Source organism: Euprymna scolopes, chromosome 29 (assembly GCF_053919585.1).
Source record: "Euprymna scolopes isolate OS-2025 chromosome 29, ASM5391958v1, whole genome shotgun sequence".
Classification (NCBI taxonomy): Eukaryota; Metazoa; Mollusca; class Cephalopoda; order Sepiida; family Sepiolidae; genus Euprymna; species Euprymna scolopes.
Genome location: NC_136510.1, coordinates 37,741,861 through 37,759,671, shown reverse-complemented (window position 1 = coordinate 37,759,671; position 17,811 = coordinate 37,741,861). Strand labels below are relative to the sequence as shown.

General features: G+C 36.1%; 1 protein-coding gene across 6 annotated transcripts in view; it reads right to left on the bottom strand.

Annotated features, from left to right (window-relative positions):
* The window catches only part of LOC145252596 (uncharacterized), a 109,358-nt gene that overhangs the window by 66,479 nt on the left and 25,068 nt on the right, over positions 1-17,811 (bottom strand). For 5 of the 6 annotated variants that reach the window (XR_013863625.1, XM_080112282.1, XM_080112281.1 and 2 more), the window contains exons 3-6: positions 14,842-14,898; positions 6,094-6,162; positions 5,254-5,316; positions 1,128-1,196 (exon numbers count right to left, since the gene is read on the bottom strand). Coding sequence is in view for 5 of the 6 variants with exons in the window: in XM_080112282.1 (XP_079968408.1) it covers positions 1,128-1,196; positions 5,254-5,316; positions 6,094-6,162; positions 14,842-14,898 (258 nt within the window). In the remaining variant the exon portion in view is untranslated. The remainder of the gene's footprint in view (positions 1-1,127; positions 1,197-5,253; positions 5,317-6,093; positions 6,163-14,841; positions 14,899-17,811) is intronic. The other variant, XM_080112279.1, reaches the window with a different exon arrangement.

The following is a 17,811-nucleotide window of genomic DNA, read 5'->3' as shown; positions in this document are numbered from 1 at the left end:
GAGGGAATAGATGGAGGTAGAGAGTGAGGTGAGTGGGGGTAAAAGAAAACTGTTACACACACTTTTTTATTCTTCTATTTTATTGGCCATGCCTCCTGGGTGATGCCGAGTAACCATGCTAACATAACAGGCTCATACGGCACCCTTCATACCAGGTGTCTCTAACCTTATCGAATTGCACTTGATATGACAGGTGCTCTTTCGATCGTATGTTGTCCTGTCACAAGTTGACCTATTGATCATCTTCACACGTTGTGTTTCAATGGTGAGGCGCTTCGCCTCTCGACTGAATCATCTCCTATTCTGTGTAGGCTTCAGGTTTATTAATCCGTCCTCTGATCCATGCAGCTCGCTGCAAAATGAAGAGTCCTCACCACAAACAAACAGAACTCTGCTTTATAACAATAACAACTATTTATTAAGTTTATTAATTCACAAATTGAGGTGACTGACTATAGTAGACAACGATGTATGACCAAACAAGTAAAGTCACAGATTTCCCATTAACACAGGCTAGTTAATACCATAACATCAGGCCCTGAGGGCCCCTAAGTCAGGAGCGCTTGACCAGCCCAACCATTCAGTTTGCTGGCTATGACTCTCATCCCTTTTAGAATTCCTTTTTCTGAATCCAACCCTTTTTCTTCACCTCTCCCTCGGACATTAGTTAAAAACATTCCATCTCTCTTCCTCTCGGAGCCTCTCCTTGTCTCATCCACTCAACACCTCTCTCTTTCTTTTGTGAGGGGGGTGAGTGCTCACACTGATATCTATTGGCAGTTCCCTGGGTTTCTTTGCCCAGCACTGTGTGAGGCCCTTATCACCAAATGCCCCTTCTAATACAAACATCTCTGACATCTCGGAGATATTTTTAATTCTGTCCCCATTTTTTGAGACAATATACCATCTCGTTTGCCTGTAACAAGCCTGTAATGACAGCTCGGTGGTTGGTCTTATTTTGCTAGTTAAGTCTTTGTATTTCTCTGCACTCCTCCACCTCATCCTGTCTGGTCCAACACCTCCTCCCCTCATCGCAATATGCACCTCGCTGCATGCATTCATGACACCATAGTGTCATACTAATAAAATTAATAAGTTAAAAAGGTACAATATAACAAGGAACTTACCAAATAAATTTGATGTTTTTTTTCTTGGTTGTAGATCTCGCACATAATACTGATCATTTGGAAACCAGCCTTTAAAATAAAAAAAAGCATCAAATGTCAATGAAGAATGGGAATTATGTTTCTAATATTTTGAGATGAAGATTGGTTCATACTTGAATTGTCCGCAGGGACCCATGGCGTAGTGAATAAAGTACTTGGTAAAATTCAGTTGTAAGTTACACTGTTCTGGAGGTTGAAGTGTGGGTGGCACTCGAAATACAATTGTTAATGATTTAGGATGTCTACTCAATCATGGCTGATGGAACAAGAACAAGCGATTAAATAAAGGGTATTTAGTTTTCTCCCACTGCAAGAATTCTGACACCAAGACTGGAAAGTGGGATTAAGAAGTCAGTGCCCTGGAAAAGGGGCACTCTGACCTGCAAAAAATGCCTGAACAGTCCCATTGGTATTCCTCTCAGAAGATTAGCAATAAACTAACCCCTTTTCAAAGAGAGAAGGCAAAACCTGGGACTGCACAGAACCAACATTACACCGCAATTAACAAGGATCAGGTCTTTCACGCTCTATGATATAACCACGAGAATTCGGCTTCATGTGTTTTATTCATGCTGAGTGTTCCGGTAAGAAGACATTAATTGGCGACAAAGCACAGATGATGCAGAGGAACAATATGAAAGCAATTTAAACAAAAAAGAAAAAACGGTGAAAACCCACAACCCAACGAATCACAGAAAAGTGCCGTGTCAGCAACGAACGGAGAAAATGGCATTGCTAGGCACAATCAAAGAATAGGACAGTGCAGAAGAGGAATTCTCGCACTATATTGAAAGAGTGAAGTTCTTTTTTGCCGCCAATGATGAGTGAAGGTAAGAAGCATGCTATTTTTTTTATTGATTGTTGATGCCAAACATTATGCTATCCTCAGGGGTCTAGCCAAAAACAAGCCTGAGCAGAAAACATTCGAAGAACTGTGTACTCTAATGGAGAGACACATCAGGCCGGCCCCCGAGATACATGAACGGTTTTTGTTCAACATGAGGAACAAACAAGAAGGCGAGTCCATCAGTGAATATGTGGCCATACTGCAAAAAATGTTGGAGCATTGCAACTTCGAAGAAAAAGTAAATGAACACATACGTGATCGTTTGGTGGTGGGAGTAAAGGACAAAAATATACAGGTGAACTTGCTTGGCGAAAGGGCGCTAACGTTGAACAAGGCCATTGAAATAGCAGTGTCCATGGAATCTGCAAGGAAATATTCCAAGTTAATGCTGGGAGCATCGACGAGTGGAAGTGAAACGTCTGTCCACAGGTTACGATTGAAAAGAGAATGTTATCGTTGTGGAAGCACTGCCCATCAGGCGGACAAGTGCCAGTTTAAAAATAAGGAATGTTTTAAATGTAGGCGAATAGGACATATTTATCGGAAATGTAAACAAGATGAGAGCAGGCCATCTGGTTCAATAGCACATGAGAAGGAAAGAAGAAGAATTGTTGTGCAGAAGAAATGGAAATAAATATGGAAAAACTAGATCTCCGAGTGGAACTATTAATTAACCAAGAGAAGGTGGTCATGGAAGTGGACACAGGGGCTTCATGCTTAGTAATGAGCCTAGAAAAATTCAAGAAAATTGGCCAAATTCAGGATCTAAAAGAAAGTCATGTAAAGTTAAGAACATACACTGGTGAGTTAGTGAAACCACATGAGACCACAGTTGTGGAAGTAATGCAGGAAGGGTTAAAACATTAGCTGCCTTTGCTAGTGGTAAAAGGAAATATACGTTAAATAAGGTAAAGCTAGATTGGAGAGCCATGTTTCCTTTATATTAGGAAGATTCCCCTTCAAGATTGGAAAAGCTTAAGCCGGTGTTTAGTGAAGAAATGGGTGCTTAAAGGATTTTAAGGTGAAAATATCCATTGATAAGACAGTGAGTCCCAAATTTAGTTGGGCAAGACCAGTGCCTTATGCCATAAAAGCAGATGTTGAGATAGAGCTAGATTGCCTAAAAACCCATTGTACCAGTTACCAAAAATGATAATGGTGATGTACAGATCTACGGAGACTATAAGCAAGCAGCAAACTGAGCATCACTATGTGACAACTACCGCATACCTCGGACAGAGAATATACTTGCTACTTTGAGAGGGGTCAGAAATTTAGTAAGTTTGACTTGAGCCATGCCTATCAGCAATTGGAATTGGATGAAGAAACCTAGGAATTGCTAACAGTAAACACCCACCAGGGATTATACCAACCCACCAGATTATAATTTGAGATGCACAGTGCCACAAGGATTTTTCAAAGCGAAATGGACAAAAGGTTGGAGAACATTCCTTTTTGTCACATGCATGTGGATGACATTTTAGTTTCAGGTCACAGTGACATTTTAGTTTCAGATCATGATGACAATAGTCATCTAAAGGATCTACAGATTGTATTGGCTGCTCTAGATCAGCTGCAGAATTAAAATTAAAGAGAAGTAAATGCAAGTTTCTCCTCCTTGAAGTAATATATTTGAGTTTTAGAATCAGTAAGTAAGGCACAGCACCTCTTCCAGACAAGGTAGCTGCTATGACAGGGGCACCTCCACCACAAAACATTACAGAATTAAAAACCTATCTGGGGACAATTAACTATTATCACGTTCTGGCCTTAACAAGGGATGTAAGGTGAGAACTGTGTCCCACTATGAGACAAATTAGGACGTTAACCATTTCTAAGTGAGTACCAAATTATTGTTGTTCTGTATTGTAATGTTACATGACTTTCACGTTTGTCAATTCGTAATATGTTTTTATGTACTTGTGAACCATCTGCATTTGTTAAGTATTCATGTTTGTAAACATTTCTAGTTTCAGTGATTCAACCAACTATGAGACCCCTAACGCTTACAACACTATGAATATGTTACTCACGTTGTTTTAACTCTAGCCAAATAAACCCGTCTTCTTCTATTAAGAGTGTCTTAACTGATTGATTAATTGATACATCTTTTGTGGTTGCAAATTTTGATAGCAAATTTAGATTGTCCACCATCTGGCAGGATTAATAGAAGATGTGTGACAGTTAAGATGCTGATTAAGAGAGCCAGGTATGATTCTGAATTATAATTATAAAACTGGATGTTGCTAAGGACTGTATGATAGGAGGTCAGCAATGTGAGTATCAAAGTCCCAACTCTAAAAATCCTTGTCACATTTGGCCTTAATAAGTGGTGATTCATTTATATACATAAAAGCAAAAATATGTGTTTGTGTGTGCTTTTGTATTTCCGGGGGGGGGGCGCTCAGGGGGGGGGGTAGCACACTTCAGAACTTTTTATATACTCCCTAGATTATAATATCTATGATTTACGCAAGGAGGTCGTCTCTATCTTTTATTTGAGCGACTTTAATTTTATAAAATTCCTGCTATTCTGTCTTCTTGTGTGTTCGTGTTTTTTGTATAAATAAAATGAATGTATTCAAAGAAAGTGCATTTCCCTGTCACTCTTAAGCTTTGATCAATGTGGGGAAAACCCATCATATCAGACAGTTGCTATCTATTAGGACACTCCCCTTTTTAAGGGGAACTGGTTTTCCCAAACATCTTGGGAAAATAAACAAATACACAGAAACTGGCTTGCAGCCAAAGTTAAGTGTGTGATGTTTGACCTCATTAAATTTACGCACCTGTGTCAACTCATTCACTTAATTTTTTAATCGTTTAATTTGAACGATTCTCAATTTCTTTGCCCTCTTAGCCTTGCGGTAAGATATCACATTTTTTTTCACTTTCTTTTCCGCCTTCGCCTCAAGGCTTCGCGTTCGAGCCTACCTGTCTACTAACACTTTTTTTTCCTATACACACACACAAAAACCGGCAAAAACCCAGGCAACACCAGGCACCCCTGCTAGTTAGTATATAAAGAACAATATATATGTCTCTAGATAGAGAAGGTGTGTGTAAGTAATTTTAAATCTGTCTTTTTTGGGGTTTTTTTTTTTAGATCATATCAGTGATTTTATTTTCTCCCTTCTTTTGCTCCAGTTTTACTTTTGGTTGAAAACCTATCGATATTCTCCAACATTAAAAATACTTTAAGAAGGCGAATAAAGTAAAGTGAAAAGAAATAAAACTCACCAATAAATTCTAATATTTTGTCCATGAAAGATGCCCTGTTGTTCCTTAAGTCAGTACCAAGACCTTTAAAAGAAAATAATTTTATATTAGAAGAAATGTAATTTTCAAATTAAAAGAAACAATCATAGACACATACAGTGTTCAGGAGAAATTTGACACTTTTTGTAAACACAAGAAAAAAAATGTCATATCCCGGCTAATAATTGATGCATTTTCAAAGATCAAAGTTCATCTCTTAAGAGATATTTTGCTGAATACGATACAGCTCACTCAAAAAGAGACCATCCTGGGCCTTCATCATGACCTTTAAGCAAACCTAATGCTTTGGTTGTTTTGTTTGATGGCATTAGTACAGTCAGGGAAGCAGAAAACAGGGAGGGAAATCCAAAGTCTAGCAATCCGAGGTAAGAAATTATTAGAGTAGAATGCTTTCTGGCATCTAATGACCATTTTCGTGTTATTCAATTCTAGAATCCAAGAATTTTTTAAAAGGTTTTCTGTTTCAAGTTCTTTATATCTTCAAGTATTTATTCATGGTGTTTGGTTTCAATTATAATTATATACCTTTTCCTTAATTTTTAACGGTTTGTTAGCATTGCTAAAATTGGCCACAGTTTTTGGTAAAAAAAACAAACAAAAAAAACACAATATGGCCACTTCTACCACCTTTTCCCTATATGGAAATTGAAGCACGATTGTTTTATTTTTTGACAAATAAATTGAATTTAATTGAAGGTTGCAGTTACCTTAGCCAAAACGTGAAAATAATATTCAAGATGAGGACATCCAAATAATACAAATTCTCAATCCTTATCTAAAAAAAATTCTGAATATAAAAACCTTTATTCTTTGAGTTTTGTTTCTTTTTTCGTTTTCTGGCAGTCATCTCTTTCATCGGTTCTTCCAAGTCTTTAAAGAAAAAAGAATATAAAAAAAGATGTTATGACATTTTTACAATGATACTACCATGAAAGAAAAAAAAAGCTTTATTATTTTGGTTTGTTTTCAGACCTTTTCTCGGCAAGAATTGTGCCTAACTTGTCCACTATATTTCAGTCATGAATATCTAACAGTCTTTGTTTTAATATAGAAAGTTATAACTTTTCACATTCTAATCTAATATATAAGAGGGAAAATGTGTTTATGTGTGTGTGTGTGTGTGTGTGTGTTTGTATGTCTGCCAAAAACTTTTGACACATGCGACCAGCACCGACAAAATTGGTATCATTTGAAAGGTTATTTTTCACAAGGAAAGGTCAGTTTTGCCATCAACATTTTTGCAAAGTTATCATGCGCCTTGTAATGACTAACCTAATTTTGAATGTCATATGTCACGGTGGCCGCGAGGTCTAAGCAGTTGGCTTTCTTTTTCACCTTCTTTTCCTCTTAGCGTTACAGGTTCGAATCTGGCTACTGCGGCTATTTTTTTTTGTGCTCACACAGGTACTTGCTGCTGTTTTAATTTTTTTTACAAAGTTGTGAAACATTTTTTTTAGGGCTCCGTTGATCAATATTCTTACCATAAAAGCTCTCCACACCCGGGGCAACGCTGGGTACTCCTGCTGGTCTATATATATAAAAGGCAAAATGTGTGTGCACATTTTATGTATGTTTGCAAAGGGCTTTTTTCGCCGTGATTCTCAGGGAGGGGGGGTTACTATTGCTTAGAACATTTTATATATCCCCTAGATCATAATATGTATGATTTGTGAATGCGCGTCGCGGCTAGATTTATTTACAGACTGATACAAAATTATTGCTATTTTCGCCTCTCACGTGTTCGTTTGGCTTTTTCGTATAAAAGCTTAACTGATGTGAAACCAACAGGCTGTTCTCGGCTAACCCAGGAACAACGTTAAAGTGATTGGTCAATGTCAGTTTTTCACCGCCATATCAGACAATTGCTTTCATTTGAACAATCCCCGAAGTTGGGTAAACAAACAAAACAACTATCCCGCGCTAAAAGGATTTGGCCTCATTAAACGCGTACTTAAAAACTGCGGAATAACGTAATGTTTGACCTCAATTCACTTTTTAATTGGTTTTACATTGCTACTGTCACCGTAGCGCAGGTGTTCAGGCTCAGCCTATTTGCCTCAAGGCTCCGGGTTCGAGCCTACCTGCCACCAACGCCCACCACCTTTTTTTCCATTTTTAAAATCGCTGCTTAACATCGGGTTAAGTTTCCATTTTGTTCTGTTTTACCCCCCCCATTCCAAACACACACCTACAAACACCTAGTCTATTATATAAAAGGGAAATATGTGTGTGTTTGTATGTCTGCCAAAAACTTTCAGTACATGTGACGAACACTGACAAAATACATATCGTTTTAAAGGTCAGTCTCTCAGATGAAAAATATCCAAAAATTGCCCAAAAAGATTAATTCTTTGATTGTCAACTGGGCCTTTTTTTACAACAAGGAGTCAGTTTTTGAGCCAACATTTTTGCAAAGTCATCATACGCCTTGCAATGACTTAGCTTATTTTGAATGCCTGCAAGTCACATTGGGCACAACGACTAAAGCATTTCGTTTTCTTCTTAGCGTTACTGGCTACTGCGGCTAATGTTTTTGTTTTTTTTGCACTTGCATTGGTAGTCGCTGCTATTTTCATTTTTTTTTAGGGATTTGGCTTATTTTTTTTGTTTGTTTCTATATGCTTGCATGGATATTTTCATCAAAACATTTATTTTAAGGCTCCATTGCTCAATACCCTTACCATAAAACTTCTCCAAACCCGGGCGATGCCGGATACTCCCGCTAGTCTAGGAAAAATGTGTGTTAGTTTGTGTGTGTGTGTGCGTGTGTGTGTGTGTGTGTGTGTTTGTAAAACTTTTGACAGATGTAGTGGTCCGTGGCAAAATTGGTATCGTTAGAAAGATCAATCTATCAAACGAAAAATATGTAAAAATTGGCCAAAAAGATTAATTCTGACTGCATAAACTGGGCCGTTGCTTGCAAGAAGGGGGCAACTTTTTGCGCCAACATTTTTGCAAGGCATAAGTCTAGCAATCTGAATGTTCGTTTAAAAACCATTATTTCGACCTGTCATGACATCATAAGTCGTGGTGACTGTGACAGCTAGTGCGTTAGCTTTTTCACTCTCTTTTCCTCTTTCACGTTACAGATTTCAGCCTGCCTACTGAAGCTAATTTTTTTTTTGCGGTCGTGCGGGCACTCGTTACTATTTTGATTGAAGAAAAGTTGTTCTTTTTTTAAGGCTGGGGGTTGCTCAATATCCTAAGTATACCACCTCACTCCACCCGGGCAATGCCAGGTAGCCATCTTAGTCTATTATATAAATCTCACCTGTCCGTTAGTGTGTGTATGCATATAAGTATGTTTGTATGCCTCGCTAAAACTTTCGATACACGCACCCAACACTCACAAAATTGGTATCGTTTGAAAGCTCAGTGTCGCGGCCAACAAATATCGAAAAATTGGCCAATACCATTAATTCTTTCACCCTCAATTGGACCATTTTTTACAAGGAGGAGTCGCTTTTTTTGTTGATATTTTTGCAAAGTCAACATACGCCTTGCAATGACTAACCTTAATAGTAACAGCGGCAATGTTGTATGTCACACTGGGCATGGCGACAAAACGGTTTACTTTTTTTTCACTTCCTTTTTCTCTTAGCATTACAGGTTCGAGCCTGCCTACCTACCTGCTTACTATTTATTTATTTTTTTTTAAAACATTTTCTTTAAGGCTCCTTACCATAAAACTTCTCTGCACCCGGGCAATGCTGGATACTCCCGTTAGTTTGAAATATATCAAAAGTCAGTTTGAGTGTTTTCTTTTCAGTTGTCATCCAAGCATGAGAAATATAACTTTTCAAAATCATTAAAAAAAAAAACTTTATTATTTTGGCTTTTTGTCAAAACTTTTCTTTGTACAATTTCAGTCATGAATGTTTAACAGTCTTTGTTTTATATAGAAAATTATAATTATTCAAATTGTAATTTGAAGTACGTTAAAATTCAGTTTGAGTGCTTCCTTTTAGGCTGTTATCCAAACACGAAGAATATAACCTTTCACAATTACAATTTGAACATGACTTGATGTTATCATTTTCCATGGTCATGTGACTTCAATGAAACAAAAGTTCTTATATAGAACATTGTGTCCACTATAATACTGTTATACCTCCTTTTGCATGATGACAGCCAATAAACCAATGCCTTTTTTAAAAGACATAATAATGCCTGGGAGGGATGACATCCTGATACTGTATCAGGTAAGTAGGTGTGTTGGCTATATGAAATTAGAATTGAGACTTGTCTCCTCAACTATAAATAAGATGAACTAAAGAAATATATTTTTGACAGTTGACAAAATCAATCATTATATTCGTTTAATGTTTACTTTTTATGCTGGCTTTTAGAAACTAGCTTCTAACTTGGATGGCTTTTAGAAACTAACCAATATCTGGTCAGGTCATTAATAGGGCTGTGACAATAGAATATTCTTTTCATTCTTTTGACTCTCTGGTATATATCCGACACAGTTAGACACACTTAATCAACATAATCTACATAAAAACATATAAGATATTAACATATATATATACTCAAGAATCAAAACAATGAAAAGAATATGCTGTTGTCACAACCCTAGTCATTAGTTATTCTTCTTTCTCTGAAGTTCATCTTTATTACTTCCGGCTATGTTTTCCTTGGTTTTCCCTACTGAACTGACCTTGTAACCTTAACTCATAGGACATGTCATTTACATTGCAAAGCAGCCAATGTCTGTTTTCTCTCCCCCTCTTATTACCCTCACACTCTCTCTCTCTCTCTCTCTCTCTCTCTCTCTCTCTCTCTCTCTCTCTCAATGTCTTTTTTATCAGAGAATCATTACAAAATTCCATTTACACTATCACATCTGTAAAACATGCCATTTACATGATAATATTAAAATTCCATTCTCACTTTATCCACACATATATATGGTAGCTTCCTTCAGTCTTGACTATAAATACCCACACTATATCTACCTCTCTCGCTAGTTCTCTGTCCCCCCTCTCCTTACCTCTCCCTACCCCCCCTCCATATATACTTATATATATATCTATAATATAAAGCTGAACGTCTGTGTGTGTCTGGTCACCCTATATGGTTGACTATTATAGAAAACTGATCACATATAATGATAGATGTATCGAGACACAGGAATGGGTATGTTTGATCTGGCATAATGATGATTCATTAAAATTGTGGGGTCTGAGTACATGCCTGGTCCACAAAGTATGGAAATAAAAAATTTAAAAATTTTAATTAAAACGTTTACAAGTGTTTTTGATATAGATGTACACAATAATACTTTGATAAGTATGTTTTAACTTAAATAGGGATGGTATAATAAAATTGTGGTGTGTGTATAAATTCGTTTTATTTCTTTTTTCATTAAGTTATTAAGTTAGATCCATGTCCAAGGAACCTATATCTAAAATTTCAAATGTTTAGACCCCAAATTGTTAGAGGAGTTTGGTAGAGTTCTCAAAGGTCAAATCGTTGAACTTTGACCCCTTAATCGCAAAATTTCTGCCTGAAAACTGATTACGTGGATTTTCGCAAATCTCAGTACCCTGTATATCAAATTTCGAGTCTTTAGACTTAAAAATTGACAGAGTTATTGCGTATGGAAATGTACACAGACACACACACACACACACACACACACACACACACACACACACACGTTCACTTTTATATATATACAAGCAATGGGTGCCCGGCGTTGCCTGGGTGTTTGGAGGTGTATGCTGAGCAAAAAAGAAAAAAACAGCAATTTTTTAAAACTTTGACCCTTATTATGACCCCCTTAATATTTATTGTTTTGGGCTAAAATCAAGTTATTAAGTTAAATCCATGTCCAAGGAACTAATATCTAAAATGTCAAGTGTTTAAACTCCAAATTGTCAGAGGAGTTTGGTAGAGTTCTCAAAGGTCAAATCGTTGAAATTTGACCCCTTAACAGCGAAATTTCTGGCCGAAACTCGATCACATCGATTTTCTCAAATCTCAGTACTCTGTATATCTAATTTCGAGTCTGTAGACTAAAAATTGACAGTTATTGCGTAGAGAAATGTACACAGACACACACACAGACACGTTCACTTTTATAGATATATGGATAGATATAGAAATCTATAGCTATCTATATATCTATAAAAGTGAAAGTGTCTGTCTGTGTGTGTGTCTGTCTGTGTACATTTACCTACGCAATAATTCTGTCAATTTTTAGTCTACAGACTCGAAATTTGACATACAGGGTACTGAGATTTTGGAAAATTTATGTGATTGGTTTTCGGCTAGAAATTTGGCTTTTAAGGGGTCAAAGTTCAACGATTTGACCTTTGAGAACTCTACCAAACTCCTCCAACAATTTTGGGTCTACACTCTTGAAATTTTAGATATAGGTTCCTTGGAAATTAATAACGATTTGATATTTTAGATATAGGTTCCTTGGAAATTAATAACGATTTGAGCCCAAAACAATAGATGTTAAGGGCTCATAATAGGGGTCAAAGTTAAAATAATTTACCCTTTTTTTTTTTTTGTTCAGCATACACCTCCTAACACCCGGGCAGCACCGGGCTGAAATGCTAGTACTCCTATAAATTCGTTTCTTTTCTTTTGTGTGTATTGAAATTCATATTAAAAACACCCTTTTCTACTTATTTAAAAAGAAAATACAATTTTCTTATATATGGGTTGTGGAAATGCATTCACTAACAAAAGATCTAGCTAATTTGCATATTCTTTTAACATTTTCAACATTCATTTTAATTAATTCCCTATTAGTTTTTTCGGTTTTCTTATAGGATGATCATTTTTAGTTAACTATTACGTGTAATTATATTAATGCAGATATTCTACATGATTTATACTTGCATAATATTTGCATAAAATTTTTACAGTTAATAAAAAATTGTTTCCATATATATTTATGTATATGTATATATTTTTGTTTAATCTATTAGTCTATCTATCTATATATCTATAAAAGTGAACGTGTCTGTGTTTCTGTTTGTGTGTCTGTCTGTGTGTCTGTCTGTGTGTCTGTTTGTGTACATTTCCCTACGCAATAATTCTGTCAATTTTTAGTCTTCAGACTTGAAATTTGATATACAGGGTACTGAGATTTGGGAAAATCTATGTGATCGGTTTTTGGCCAGAAATTTGGCTGTTAAGGGGTCAAAGTTCAACGATTTGACCTTTGAGAACTCTACCAAACTCCTCTGACAATTTGGGGTCTAAACACTTGAAATTTTAGATATAGGTTCCTTGGACAGGGATCTAACAATAACTTGAAATGAGCCCCAAACAATAAATGTTAAGGGGTCATCATAGGGGTCTAGGTTAAAAAATTGACCTTTTTTTTTTTTTTTTTTTTTTTTTGCTCAGCATACACCTCCAAACATCCGGGCAATGCTGGGCATCCATGCTAGTCTATATATGTATAAAAGTGCAAGTGTGCGTGTGTGTGTGTGTGTGTGTGTGTACATTTCCCTACGCAATAACTCTGTCAATTTTAAGCCTACAGACTCGAAATTTGATATACAGGGTACTGAGATTTGGGAAAATCGATGTGATCAGTTTTCAAGCAGAAATTTTGCGATTAAGGGGTCAAAGTTCAACGATTTGAACTTTGAGACCTCTACCAAACTTCTCCTACAATTTTGGGTCTAAACATTTGAAATTTTAGATACAGATTCCTTCGACATGGATCTAGCTTAATAACTTGATTTGAGCCCAAACCAATAAATGTTAAGGGGTCAAAGTTAAAAAATTGGCCGCTTTTTTTTTTTTTTTTGCTCAACATACACCTCCAAACACCCAGGCAATGCCGGGCTGAAATGCTCGTATATATATATATATATATATATATATATATATATATATATATATATATATATATATATTAATTTTATTTATACAAACATTAATGGCTACATATGTGCATACATGTTTCTGTAATCACCCACGTTGGGGGATTACGTCTTCAGGCCAAGAACTAGTTCTTGGCCTGAAGACGTAATCCCCCAACGTGGGTGATTACAGAAACATGTATGCACATATGTAGCCATTAATGTTTGTATAAATAAAATTAATATACCTGCTCTGTTCACTCATTGAGCACTATTTTGGTAGACACGTGTTGTTTCATTGGATGTACTTCTAGGAAACTAAACTCTACTGGCTATATATATATATATATATATATATTGGCAGCAAGTCATTATTTAGACACGTCTGAAGTTGAACACGACAGAGTTATTCCTTTTTCTGATCTTGTTGGATATCTTTTCTATTTGCCAAGCAGTCTTTTTAATTTCAGCAGGCATATTACATAAAATGGCGCCCAGAAGTTGTTAGTCGGCTATATTCTTCTCAAGAACTTTTTATTGAGCATCTGATTGTCGTCAGGAGTAATTGTTGTTGTTTTCTTTTCCTTTTCTTTTCCTTTGAGGTTTATTTATAATTGTTGTTTATTGTTTTTTTTGGCTGTTTACATTGATTTTCTCAATTTTGTCCTCTACTTTGGGATGCTCTTTTTTTGAAAATAAATAAATAATTGTTATAATTGTTATTTCTATCCGTTACAAATGATTCAAATTTTAGCATGTTATTATGGATGATAACGACTACCAGTTGTCAAAATTTCAGCTTTTCACAGTTGTTATTTATAACAAATATTAGGTTTTAAAATTTTGTCTCTTAGTTTTGATGCTACTGTATATATATATATATATATATATATATATATATATATATATATATATATATATATATATATATATATATGGTAGTTTCCTTCAGTCTTGACAGACTATGGATACCTACTGTAAGAGTGCCTGTGCGTGGAATTTTTGTGGCAAGCGTTGTACAATCTCCAACCACACTTCTCCTGAGTCTGTGTTGTTAAATACCAGTGGCAAGTGAAGGTCCAGGACGACAGGAAATAATGCAGAGATAAGCAGAGAGCACTTACAGCACCTAGAATTCCTGTTGCCTGATCATAAAAAAGGGGGGACTTGGGTGTCATCAGCCAGAAGCGAAACCGAAAGCAAAATTTTGTAAGCATTAATATATTAATACACCCAGAAGGACACAGATGTTATAACATCACAAATTTAGCTTTTTGTTTGAAACCGTGTCAAAAGTAAGGTTTTTATCTGATCCCCCTCTTCAAACATAACATTTTTACATGAAATAATCAATGATTTTTTTCCAATTTTTCGATATATTTTGTCTGAGAGATCTTCCTAATGATACTGTGTTCATGCCTGTACAATGTGGATGACAAAAGTTTTTAGCGGACATACGAACACATACACAGACGTTTGCCTTTTATATAATAGATACACACACACACACACACACACACACACACACACACACACACACACACACACACACACACACACACACCACACAACACACGCACACAATATGTTACACAATTATAATACAGCTTGCATCTCCAATGATGCACAAGGAATTATTTTTATGTCTGATAAAAACTCAAAATTTGAAATAAAATTCAAGAATAAAAAAGTTAAAAAGGCATAAACTTACCAGATGTATCTGATATTGCTCCATTCAGATGAAAGCCTCCAACAGGCCTCTGTGTATCTTCATTTAAATAAAAAAAATATAAATATTTAACAGTGAAGTGTTGCTCGTCACATGAGAATGTTTTCATTTTAGTTAACTATCTATCTTCTATATATATATAAAAGGCAAAATGGCCGCAAGCGTTTTTGTATGTCCGGAAAGGTGTTTTTTGCGGAGGTTCTCAACCACGTTACTATTTTGGAGAAGTTTCCTTATACTTCCTAGATTATAATATTTCAGATTTACAAACGGATGTCGTCTCTATCTTTAGTTTGATCAAGCTTTTAAAAATTCATGCTATCCCATTCCCTCGATTGTTTGTTTTTTTCGTATAAATAAAGCGAAAGTAATCGAAGCAAATACAGTCGCCTGGCTTTCTTGCCAGGGACGTCCAGAAAGGCAATTAGCTTGGATCAATGTGGAGGAAATCCTTCATATCAGACAATTACTATTCATTTGGACGCTGCCAGAGCTCCCCCTTTTTGGGGAGAGCTGGTTTTCCCCAACATCGTGGGGAAACAAACAAGCAAATAAATAAAATGGCAGAAAACGGGAAGCTTAACTGGCCTCCAGCCAGACGTTCATTTCTGTGCCTGCGTGAACTCAATCACTTAACAATCCATTTCTGCAAGTCAACTTTTTGAATGACATTCTTAAATTTGAATGTTTTTCACTTCCTGTTGCGTCATAGAGTAGCGGTAAGATGTTAGGTTTTCTTTCACTTTCTTTTCCGCCTTCGTGTCACGGGTTGGAGCCTGCCTGCATACTAACACTCCCCCCCCCAAACACACACCTACAAACACATGGGCAATGCTGGGCACCCCCGGGTACCCCCGCTAGTCTATTATATAAATCTCAAACGTCTGTTAGCATGTATGTATGTTTGTATGTCTCACTAAAACTTTCGACACACATGAATAACACTGACAAAATTGGTATTATTTGAAAGCACAGTCTCTCGACCGACAAATATCGAAAAATTGGCCAATAACATTAATTCTTTCACCGTCAACTGGGCCGTTTTTTACAAGGAGGAGTCACTTTTTTGTTGACATTTTTGCAAACTCATCATACGCCTTGCAACAACTAAGCTTAATTTGAATGGCCGCGATGTTGTATGTTGCAGTGAGCGCGACGACTAAACCGTTTGCTTTTTTTTTTCACTTCCTTTTCCTCTTAGTATTACAGGTTCGATCCTACTTACTAACCTTTTTCATTTTTTTACGCTTGCACGTGTACTCGCTGTTGTTTACATTTTTTTAGGGCTCCATCGATCAATAATCTTACCATAAAACCTCTCCAAACCCGGGCAATGCCGGGTACCCCTGCTAGTATACCTATAGAAGTGAGAATGTGTGTGTGAGGACACTTCTCAACCTATATACTCAACTAATTTCTGATATACAGACTTGAAATTTGGTTTATAGGTTATTCAGACATGTGGAAATCTTTTTAATTGTTTTTCATCTGAAAAAAAAGGGCTGCTAAGGGGTCAATATTGAAAAATTGGTACATGAGGGTCAGCAGATGTTTATCTGTTTGTTAACTGTTTCATGAATGCACAAGCATAAATGGTTCACTTGACAGAGTCCTTATGTTAAGAATAAGTAGGCTTGAAAACACTTCTTAGAGATTGTGTCAAGCTGGCTTAATGGTTATTGTACTTGACTCACTGTCTTTAGGTTTTGGTTTCGATCTCAGCTCAGTATCTTTTTTTTTTTACTTACAAGAAGTGAACTGTTTAAAACATAATACTCACATACACATGTCTTAGTTCCTTTCCATTTTTTTTAAATTTTTTTACTTCATTGCCTTTTAAAAGAATTTAACATTACGTTTAATACCAGGCAATGCTGGGTACATCAACTAGTAAAGGATATTTTTAAAGATGTAAATGTCTGGGGGTTTTTTTGTATGCAAACATTTATTCCAGCTTGGTTACTCACGACCTAAGTCAAACCCAGCAGAATTAAAATTTTACCTATACACAATGCCAATCTTATATCTTTAATATCTTGTTCGATATAATGACCCTACAGCGTTAGTTAAATTATAATAAAGTATATTGTTAAAGACAGAAATATTTTTGTCTTTTGGTATGCAAACATTTATTCCAGCTTGCTTGATTACAGCTTCAATCAGACACAACGGAATGAAAAATCTGCCCCAAAATAATGCTAATCTCATATTTTGATATCACTTAATGAACCTTTTTTTCTTTTTTTTTTTTTTACATAGGCGTCACCACTTATCAAGGCCGATAGGCCACTCAAGGATAAGGGTTAAAGAGTGTACAACAGTCAAAAGGACAATATAGTAATCGATAGTAATGGAAGTTCGGTAAATTTGTTAACTTAAGTGGAACGGCTCATCAGAAACTTGTTCACGTTGGACTTGAAGACAACCATATTATAGACAGTTGGAAAGCAGGAAAACGGAAGACAATTCCACAGATGTGCAGTTCTAAGAAAGAAGCTTTGTTCATGGAATCTATGTTTAGGTTTAGGCACAGATAAAGAGTGGAGGGAATTATTGATAGTGTTTTCAGCTAGACGAGTGTTTCTTGTGAAAATTTGGCAAGGGGGGACCATAGATTGAAGCTCAGTCGAACACTTTCTATGAAAATAACGATAAAGCAGAGATAAACTCGCAACATCTCTTCTGTGAGATAGAGGTTGCAGCGAAGAGAAAAGGACATCTCCCACCAGGCCACGGTCTATTTTGAACCCTATCAAGGGAGGACAAGTCTTTTCTAGCAGCCCCTGCCCATATGTGGCAACAGTATTCCATACTTGGACGTAAACTTACTGTGTTTGTTAAATTAAAATAAAATATATTTATTAAAGACAGGAATATCTTTGTCTTTTTTTTGTATGCAAACATTTATTCCAGAAAAGAATCTACCCATGGATCATGGCTTTCTCAGACTAA